The following is a 10,644-nucleotide window of genomic DNA, read 5'->3' as shown; positions in this document are numbered from 1 at the left end:
ACACACGTGCCCCCTGAGAGCTCTGGGGGCCTCACGGGCTTCTGTCCACCATGGCGTCAGCTCCAGGACGCCCCTCCTTGTAGGCAGTGCTTTTCCTGCCTGAGGCTTGGGTGGGGATGGCTTCCTTGTGTGCTGAACCAGGGATGAGCCCTTCCAGCCCCCGGTGCCCGCCCCCTCCTGACTTAACTGTGCAGTCCCAGCTCCTGGACCTTGCAGAGGCCGTCCCCCACTTCACACCACGTGCCCTGCAAGCCCCTCTTGTTTCTGTTTCTGAGCCCAGATGGGTATTTAGTATTTTAGGCAGCATTTCCTGCTGGAGCAAAGGGGGAAAGAAAGCCCCTTTACAGATGGGTGTTTGGGATGAGCTCTGAGTCCCAGCTCCAGTACCTTTCCTGACTCCATCAACGGCAAACTGTGTGGAGAACCTCGTTCTACCAAACGCACCCTAAAAATTAACAAGGGGAGAATTTCAGAATAAGATTCACCACAGAGATAATTTGTAAAAAGACAAGTCATGAGGTAACTGGAAACTCCAGCAATCACAAAGAATGATTCTTTATATTCAGCTGGTTGGCGACAGCAAGGCCCCTGCAGGAACACCATGGTGTGGTTGTACCGGCCCATGCAGGTCTACCTGAGGACCCGCTGGCTCTTGCCATCCCCAAGTTGCAGTGTGGCCATTCACTTGATGCTGCAGAACTGGGGTGAGGACTAACAGCTGGGTAGGCCTCCCCACTATGTGACCCCCAGACTAGCATGTGGTCAAGTCCCACACTGGACTCCCCTTACTGTTTGCTTGTCTTCTATCTTTCCCCACAAAAAAGCTAAATGTCAAATGTTCCATTGCTCTCACCGCCCTTCCTGCCAATGAGAGACGAGCGCACACTGTTGCAGCTGCAAGCACCAAGGAGGTGCAGAAAGGGAAGGAAAAGCTCCTGCGGCAGGGCTGCGCCCAGGGGGTCTACCGACTCCTGTCCGGCTGCCCCTCTACTTCTGGAGTGCCAGGAAGGCCCGCAGACGATGCAGACCACCCCCTACAGCCCACCCCTCGGCAGGGAAGGTACATGGCCAAGCAGGGAGGACTGCCTGTCAGGACCCAGGGGGAGGCGGCAGCACAGGGGGCCTGAAGACTGTTACCTGTCATGGCGCAGTGCCCGCATGTCCACGTAGACGGTGGTCGGGTCCGGGCCGGCCGTGCCCTGTGGGGACAGCAGCAGAGGGACCTCTCAGGAGCTCACACCCGCCTCTGCCTGAGTGTGGGCACTAAGCAGGCCTGGCTGCCGCAGCACTGCCTGAGGCCCAGAGGGCAGGCGTATCCCGGGCAAGGCTGTGCCTGCCACTTAACATCTACATGCCTGACCACACCAAATAAAAATGTCACATCATACCAGTTAGAATTTCAGGCCTAACAACTTTCACTCACACGGACATCTAAGCTGTGATAAAAGCACCTCACTGGTTTTGGGGAGTGTTTCTACTGGGCCCTCTGGGGTTGGGGCCTGGCCTCTTACCAACTGACCAGGTTCCACGCAGCCACGAACATGGCAGTCTCTCTCAGAGGACTGAAGGAGTGAGAGTCTTCACTTGTCTCCTCTGTCACCCTGACGTCTGAATCTTATCCTTATGAGTTAAAGGACATTACGTCCCATTTAATTAGATAAGGAACATTAATCAACTCTGAAGTCCCAGACAACATAACCTGTATCTGCCCTGGACTTTAAACAGAACTTCTGCACTGAGACTTAAACCCTAACCTTCCTGCCAAGGCAATGCTTTCAACATTAAATTTTTTTTGAAAATGTGGTTACAAAGGAGCTACGTAATAGTAAAATAATATTCACTGTGAGCAAAGTAAGATGGCAAAAAAAACATTTGTCTGAAATTCACAAGAGTCACATGAATTCACTGACAGACAAGCGGGTGCTCAAGAGGAGGGAGTGGAAATAGGCACACACAAATGCACACATGCGTGTCGTACCTGCTCAGCCAGCTTTCCCAGCCTGTTTGGCTGACAGAGGTAAAGGAGGCCAGCAAAGTGTGAGGGGCAGAAACAGCCACAAGGAAAATACAAACAGAAAGCAACAGACAACATGAGAAAACACATCACTGTAGCGTAAAGAACAAACATGGATATTCAACTAAGATTTTGCAATCATACATGTAATTTCTATACATTCCCAACATGTGTCACTCCACATGCCAACAAACAGAACAGACATGTTTAAACATCTAGGAAAGCTGTACACACACAGGTTTCTAGATGCTCAACATCACAGTTCGAGTTTTCACTTCGTGACTAGCCCTGCGGCCCCTTCCAGACATCACAGCCCCTGAACTGAAGGGGGGACGGACGCTCTGTCCCTGTCTCCCTTGTTCCCGGGACAGTCTGAGCACAGTGCTGAGAGCAGGGAAACACCAGGGACACAGGATGGCGCTGTGGGAGCCACGTGGTCTCTCTGGTGAGGACAGGAACAAGGCCGATCTGAGCCAGGGGTGGAGGAAGGTCCCCAGCCCCGCAGGCGCAGCAGGTGCCAGCAGCCGGCTCCTCCCACAGCTCTTGAACCATGTGGATAAATCAGTCATTCAGGACACAGACAACCTAATAAACTATTCAGCTTTAAAACATTTGTAAAAAACTGAAATTGAGGTGTTAGGACAAAATTAAAAAACACAGCCATTGTCTGAACAAACAGGAAACAGCACTGCAGCTTGGTTATTCCATTTCTGAAAATTTGTGTTTCCTTTTAATAGGTAAAATACCTTAAGGCTTCAAAAACAAATTTGGGCCAATTCAAATGATCACATTTACTAAAATTTCTATTTAAAATTGCTAGATGCCTTAAAGTGGTAAGATTAAGATTATTTTTGCTCTTAAAAATCAACTGCACGTTATATTCAATTTAGAAATTCTCATAGGTAAGGTAATAGGTGGCTAGCAGCAACCTTTCAAAAACCAATGTCCCTCCCACCCCAATCAACTCTTCCTTGGTTCATTGGTGGGAACAGAGAATGTTTAAAGATAAAACCCTCGTAGCTCTCCAAGCTAAAATGACATATGTGAATGAAACATCACAGGCTGAGAGGGGGAAAATGGACGAGGTCAGAAGACAGGAGGAGTCACGTCCAAGTACGAGACGTGCATGTCGATACCTCACGTTCTCAGTGTCAACCATCCATCCGCATGAGCTGAGTGGGGCACCTGCCCTCCCTGTGGACCTTACCTGCAGCCCTGTGAGCCCCACCCGTGGGCCCTGTGAGCCCCACCTGTAAGCAGACGGCCACATTGACCCTGCACCCAAAGGTGGTGCTCACGGCACGTGCAGAGAGGCCCAGGTCTTTGAAGAGCTTGGAGAAGGACTGCGTCAGGGCGATGCGGGGCCGCTCCTCGGCAACGACCATGCAGGTGCGCACGCAGGACAGGTTCACCCCCTTCATCTGCCAGACAGGGGCATTCAGTCCACGCTGGCCCTCACCCAGGGCCCTGAGCATGCTCCACACATGCGGCTGTAGGGAGCTGTCCTATCCCCAGGGCTGCCCAAGGGATCTGGTAGACAGGCAGATCAGGGCCCTGACTGACTGCCCTGGACGAGGCTTCCATGTCGGGAGACACAGCGCTGCAGGACGGAGCTGCTTCCTGAACCCTGGACATACCACCTGCATGCTCAGCCGCCCGCCTGGACCCCCACCCCGATTGCCCACACTCACCCTGAGTGTGCCCGTCTGGGCCCCCAGCCCCTTGGTACACATCTCCATCACCGAGTAGGAGCAGAAGGTGACCCGGGCCTTGTACTGGCTGACGGCCGACAGCCACAAAGCCACATTGCTCTCCAGCTCCAGCGGCGGCACCAGCACCGACTGGTGTCCTGAATATACGCTGCAGGAGACACAGAGGAGCGTCTGAGATGGGGCTGTGTCCTGCACATACCTCCAGCATTAGGGGATGGTGGCTGGTGTCCTTGCTTGAGGACACCTCCTCGGTGGTCAGAACAGTGGGCATGTGTGTCCAAATGGTCAGCGTGCTTTATGCAGAAGACACACCGGCACTGGGGAGGCCTTGGGCCGGATCCCCCGAACACTTCAGCATTGCCCCATGACACAGGGTCGTGGAAGCGGCTTCTGGTTGGTGACGTTGGCATTCCACCTAACACCACCTCCTAATACCTGCAAGAGTCAAGTTGTTTCTTCCCAATTACTAAAACTGAATAGTGTCCTGCATTTAATGAAAAAACACACATTTATTCTTTTACTCAATTTCAGACCCAGACTCCAGCCACCCCAGCTGAAGCCATGCCCATATGAAACCCCCTCATCTTGAGCTTCAGGCATGAAGTGCTGAAGATGCATACCCACCGCCCCATGCAGTGCGCTCACGCTACCTGCACAGGCACCAGAGAGCGAAGCCGAGGCCACAGTAAGGGTCGAGGCAGATGGCGATCTGTCGCGAGGGGTATAGCTCACACTGTAGCTTTATGGAGCGGCACAAGGCGCTGGTGGCTGCGTGGGACATCTCAGGAAGGAAATAAAAAGTTTGTTTGGTGATGTGAGGAAGAAAAGCCGTCCGATGACAGTCTGCTATCCAGAGCACTCAGGAGGGCCACACTCAACATCACATTTACTTTCTCCAAACTGCCAAACAGCCTAAGTAATACCCAGGAAATGAAACACTCAAAAAATCTTCACAATTTCAGGGTAGTAAACATTTAACTGAGTTCTTGGTGCCAAGTAAGGAAATAGACTCATCAAAGCCACTCACTCCTAAGGGCAAACAGTCTTAAATCAGAAATTTTAGACATTTAAACAAAGCATCAAATTTGCATTACTCTCAGGCCAATCTAATTTGGGGGTTATTGGTATTTTAGACAGATTTTAAGAAATGACCCTGCTTGGTACAGTGGTTTGAAGAAGACAATGGCCTCCGAGTCATTTTTGCCTTTGGCCCTCCGTCCAGGGGCTGAAGCTAACCAAAGCTTCCGTGAGGAAGACCTACCTTTACTCCGGCTAATATCCCTGTAGTCGACACGCTGAAGTCTAGGTACGCAAGCACATCAGGGGACGGGGGTCTGAAAATAGTAGCTACCTTCTTTTTCGGGATGTCATCTATAAATCAGAAACACCAGGAACGCTAGTGTCACTGCACGCATGCTGAGCATGGAGCACCTCTGGGCAACCACAGCACTTGCCTTGGCTCGGCCACATGCACACACGAGAACTCACTTCCCAGGGCATACACCCACCAAGACCACGCTGTGTGGATGGAGCCAGGGCGGGGGAGAGAGGCCACCAGAGCTAGATGGGGAGTCACTTCCTTGATGTGGGACAAAGGTGAGTCCAGGGAAGTCAAGGCCGTGCCACACTCAGATCCCATACCCACTGTGAACGGCCCCCCCACTGGCTGAGCTTGAGGGGCTCTACTTGCTTCACTGAGTTCCACAAGAGCCATGTGATGGGTACGACCCCCTCCCCATGCACAGCTGGTTTGCTCCCGAGCTTGCACCCCTGGCCCTGTACCACCCACGGAGAGCAGACAGGTGGCCCCGGGTCACAGGGGGCATCCTGGATGTAAGGACAGATGCCACCAGGGTGCACCGGGGAGGAGTACTCAGGACATAGCCCAGTGAGTCACAGTGGGGCAGGCAAAGAGGGTGCTAGTTGTGTGTTTTAATGGGGCTGGGCCAAGAGGCTCTGTAACCCCAGCTGGTGGACAGTCCAATGCAGGGGGTGCTAAGGGGTTTACAGCCCCTTCTAGGATGGCCCACAACATTTGGTGTAGCATAGCAGCATTCATCAGTGACAGAGCACGTGCTACAGGGGGTGGCACAGCAGAGCTGTTGGTGTCCCCAGGAGACCAGCAGACAGCCTCGGATAACTCACAACTCAGTGAGCTGCATGAGGCAGCAAAGGAGCAAAGGTGGCAAATTACCTGCCGCCAATGACAGTGGGTAGAAGGCAGGTGCTAGACACAGGGCAGGTGCTGGGTGCAGTACGGGTGCTGGGCACAGGGTGGGTGCTGGGTGCAGTACGGGTGCTGGGCACAGGGTGGGTGCTGGGTGCAGTACGGGTGCTGGGCACAGGGTGGGTGCTGGGTGCAGTACGGGTGCTGGGCACAGGGTGGGTGCTGGGTGCAGTACGGGTGCTGGGCACAGGGTGGGTGCTTGGCAGGAGGCAGATGGAAGACAGGCATGGGGTGAGGCAAACAGGGAGCAGTGTCCTGGAGAGAGCTCAAGCACAGCTGGGTCCGGGGAGACCCTGCTAAGCAGGTGAAGGAAGCCTAATGCTCAATGACGAGGCTACTCAGTCCATCAGCAGCTGCTTCAGCCCTGACGTGAAGATGCAATGCCCATCCCAAAGCAGAGAAGACCAGAGGCCAGATGGCCATAGTACCAAGGGCAGCGCACCTGTGTCCAGAATGGTCGGCCAGGTCTTGGTGTCCACAGCGGCAGCCGCTTCCTTGGACCTGAGCAGCCGCATGATGGCCTGGGTTGTGAGCACGCACGCTGACTTACTGACCTGCAGGGACACGGGGCGCAGGGTACAGGTCAGAGCAGCCGCTGTGCCTGGGGGAAGGAAGCGGCATATCTCCTGGGTGGGTGGGACCACTCTCCTGTGGTCTCCTTCCTGAGGCCCTCCCGGGGGCCCGGGCGGGGCGGGGCGGGGGCGCACCTCCACAATCATCTTGACGGTGGGAAGCGTGGTGGCGAGGTTCTGGGGATGGGGGGGCCTCACGGTGACAGGCACGCAGCCACAGTACAGGCAGCCGTAGAACGTGGCGATGAGCTCCACCCCTGAGGAGAGAGGCAGTCAGACCCCTTTCTGGGCCTCAAATAGCCATTTTAAGGACATCTGCTCCCGTTTTCTTCGGGAGAAGGATTTGTCCACTAAAGACAAATCACGCCAGACTTGCTTGTGAAAAAGCTGCGATTCAGTCCAAATTAAGGAGGCACTGTCAACAATGTTGGCAACGAAAGGAGGGGCCGGCCACACTGCAAGGTGTCCTGCCCAGTCTATGGGCCTGACTGGGGGAGATACTGGTTCTAGGGAAGGTTGACCAATAGGAGAGGGACAAAAATGATTCAAATATGTGCCCTCATATGCCAGAACTGGGACAGAAGAGTACTTTGGTCATAGCTAAATAACAGAGGCCCAGAACTGAGGCCTCGAGATGGGGGAACGGAGACACCAAAGCAGGGAAGGGAGGGTGGAGCAAGACGAAGAGGGAGACGAGTGGGGCACAGGCCAGATCTAATGGACCAGGATGGATGGTCTGGGGACACACAGGATAGGAAAGTCACACTGTAAGGGGAATCTGAGAAAGAGCCAAACATCCTCCATGAAGCCGAGTGAGGGGAGAGGAGAGGAAGAGTTAGAGGTCCTGCCAGGGGAGAGCTGTTCTTGAATGGAGTGACAACTGGAATCTTGCTTTAAAAAACTGTGGGTCTCATCAGAGAGCAGGGAGAGGAAAGGCTACCACTACTGGAAATCATTGCTCTATTCACTGTGGACTGTCAACCCCTGTGAGAAGCTGACAACAGGACTGGGCTCCATGCAGAGGACAAACTGCTGGAAGTATAATAAAAACTGTCCAGTCTACCCAGGGTGTCAATCTCCCTGGCAATGTGGGACCTGATCCCAGGATGAGCCGGGACTGGGCATCAAGGGATTTAGAAAGTCTTCTTGAGCATAAGGAGGAAGACAGAAGTGAGACAAAATTAAACCTCAGAGAGATTTCAGAGTCGAGAGGTTATCCTGAAGGTTATTCTTATATATTATATAGATAATCCCTTTTTAGACTGTGGTCTATTAGAATGGCTGGAAGGAAGTACTTGAAACCGTTGAGCTGTGTTCCAGTAGCCTTGATTCTTGAAGATAATTGAGCAAAGATATAACTTTTACAATGCCACTGTGTGATGGTGAAAAACTTGTGTCTGATGCTTCTTTTATCCAGGGTATGGACAGATGAGTAAAAAAATAAGGATTAAAAAAAATAAAGAAAGATAGGGAGGGACAAAGGGGTATAGGATATATGAATTTTTTCTTTTTATTCCTTTTTCTAGAGTGATGCAAATGTTCTAAAAATGATCATGCTGATAAATACACAACTATGTGATGATATTTTGAGCCACTGATTATATAATAAGGTTAACTATACATGTGTGGATATTTCTCAATAAAAATATTTTTTAAAAAACAATCCAGCCCAGAGAAAGAGTCATAAAGGACAGAGATGGCCCTAATTAAAAGTCAAGTAGGGGACAAAACCAGAGCTGCTCAGGGCGATCACATGAGACAAAGGCCCATACAAAGTTTAATAACAAAGAAGACTCAAAAGCAGAATGTCATCTGTCCATACAAAGAAGCCATACCCAAAAAGCATGCTCCCCAAAAGATAAAAACTATTAATTATTTCAACATGCACTAAAAATACATTAAGAAAATGATATAAAATGTGAAAGTTTAGCCAAAATCAGAATTAGAAAAACTCAGAAATGAGCAAAGATTAGAAATTTTTAAAAGTCATTTCAGAAATGAAGATGGAACTAGAAAGAATTCAAGAGAAATAAAAGATCAGATAAAGCATTAAGGGGAAACAGAAAGTGAGAAGGAGGAAATTTTTAAAACTCAGGAAAAAAATTCAGTAAGAAATAGAAATGACTAAAAAATTAATGACAAATATTAAAGACAAAAAAAATCTACCACAAATAATCTAAGACAAAAATCTTATGATAATAAGAATGCAAGGAATCACAAGCAAGGGAAGACAATAAACAGAAAAAACTATTTTTCAAGAACATTTTCTTGGAGTAAAAAAAGAAAAGATTGGAAGCTACATATTGAAAGATCCTTTGTACAAGAGAATGCTGACCCAGAACAACCAACATCAAGACAACAGTTTGCTCAGATGTGGCCTCTCTCTCCAGCCAACACAGCAAGCAGACTCACCACCCTCCCCTGTCTACGTGGGACATGACTCCCAGGGGTGTGGATCTTCCTGGCAGCGTGGGACAGAAATCACAGAATGAGCTGAGACCCAGCATCAAGGGATTGAGAAAATCTTCTCGACCAAAAGGGGGAAGAGTGAAATGAGACAAAGTGTCAAAGGCTGAGAGATTCCAAACAGAGTCGAGAAGTTACCCTGGAGGTTATTCTTATGCATTAAGTAGATATCACCTTGTTATCCAAGATGCAATGGAGAGGCTGGAGGGAACTGCCTGAAAATGTAGAACTGTGTTCCAGTAGCCAGGTTTCTTGATGATGACTGTATAATGATATAGCTTTCACAATGTGACTGTGTGCTTGTGAAACCCTTGTGTCTGATGCTCCTTTTATCTACCTTGTCAACAGATGAGAGGAACATATGGAATAAAAATAAATAATAGGGGGAACAAATGTTAAATAGATTTAGTTTGAGATGCTAGTGATCAATGAAAGGGATCAGTAAGGGGTATGGCCTGTAAAAATTTTTTTTTGTTTGTTATATTTTTCTGTTGCCTTTTTATTTCTTTTTCTGAATTGATGCTAATGTTCTGGGAAATGATCATGAGGATGAACATGCAACTATGTGATGATACTGTGAATTGCTGAGTGTATGTGTTGGGAATGGTTGTGTTTCTTGTAATTTTTTTTAATTAATAAAAAAAGATGTAAAAAAAAAAAAGACAACATGTTAAAGAAAAAGAAAATATCCTTTTGGTACGTATACACAAACAGCAGAGGATTCACAAGGAAAGAGAATTAGATCATCAGACTTGTTGACAGCACATGTTATACCAGAAGAAAATGGAGCAATATATTTGTGATCCTCGAGAATTTATCTAGCAAAATTAACTTATAAAATACACCAACCATTATTAACAAACAAGAACAAGCCCCTCCTTAAGATTCCATCTGATAACAAGAGGCCAAGAGCCGTGGAGGCAGGAACTGAAATCCAGCTCCTTGTGGGACCAAAACCAAATGAGAGTCAACACTGAGAGGTGAGCTGTATGAAGACCCTCCTCAGACACAAGCAAAAGGGAGAGGATGGAGAGAGCACATGCAAAAAACCTCAACTGTTTTCAGGAATAAGATAGGTGGTGATGGCGTCACCTCTTATTATTGCGAGAGTGCTGTATGCTGTGAGATAAAGCAAACAGGCGAGTTGGATACAGGCACACCTTGGGGATGATAAAGCAAATATTGCAAGAATAAGAGTCACATGAGTTTTGTGGTTTCCCAGTATATATAAAAGTTATGTTACACTATCAGTAGTCTATTAAGTGTGTGATAGCATTATGTCTAAAGCAAATGTACATTCCTTAATTAAAAATACTTTATCGCTGAAAAAAAAAGCTAACCATCACCTGAGCCTTCAGTGAGTCGTAATCTTTCTGCTGATGGAGGGTCCGGCCGTGGTGTTGATGGCTGTCATCAACAGTGGTGGCTGCCCAAGGCTGGGGGGCTGTGGCAATTTATTAAATAAGACAGCAATGAAGTACGATGCATCAATTAAATTCCTTTCACAAAAGATTATTCTGTCGCATGTGATGCTATTTGATAGCATTTTACTTTCAGCAGAACTTCTTTCAAAATTAGTCTATCCTCTCAGACCCTACTGCTGCTTTATCAACTCAGCTGATATTTGACATCCTTTGTTGCCATTTCAACAGT

At 48.9% G+C, this 10,644-nt stretch overlaps 1 protein-coding gene across 10 annotated transcripts in view; it reads right to left on the bottom strand.

The window, feature by feature from the left end:
* Window positions 1-10,644, bottom strand: part of DIP2A (disco interacting protein 2 homolog A) — a 189,644-nt gene that overhangs the window by 9,801 nt on the left and 169,199 nt on the right. For 5 of the 10 annotated variants that reach the window (XR_013158765.1, XM_077119265.1, XM_077119267.1 and 2 more), the window contains 9 exons: window positions 6,661-6,782; window positions 6,396-6,507; window positions 4,988-5,097; window positions 4,377-4,507; window positions 3,706-3,874; window positions 3,265-3,435; window positions 1,979-2,008; window positions 1,138-1,199; window positions 388-445 (listed from right to left, as the gene is read on the bottom strand). Coding sequence is in view for 7 of the 10 variants with exons in the window: in XM_077119265.1 (XP_076975380.1) it covers window positions 388-445; window positions 1,138-1,199; window positions 1,979-2,008; window positions 3,265-3,435; window positions 3,706-3,874; window positions 4,377-4,507; window positions 4,988-5,097; window positions 6,396-6,507; window positions 6,661-6,782 (965 nt within the window). In the remaining 3 variants the exon portion in view is untranslated. Of the gene's footprint in view, window positions 1-387; window positions 446-1,137; window positions 1,200-1,978; window positions 2,009-3,264; window positions 3,436-3,705; window positions 3,875-4,376; window positions 4,508-4,987; window positions 5,098-6,395; window positions 6,508-6,660; window positions 6,783-10,337; window positions 10,436-10,644 lie in introns of those variants that run through there. The other 5 variants (XM_077119266.1, XM_077119268.1, XR_013158766.1 and 2 more) reach the window with 5 other exon arrangements.

This window comes from Tamandua tetradactyla, chromosome 10 (assembly GCF_023851605.1).
Source record: "Tamandua tetradactyla isolate mTamTet1 chromosome 10, mTamTet1.pri, whole genome shotgun sequence".
NCBI lineage: Eukaryota > Metazoa > Chordata > Mammalia > Pilosa > Myrmecophagidae > Tamandua > Tamandua tetradactyla.
This window is presented reverse-complemented; position numbering and strand designations above follow the sequence as displayed.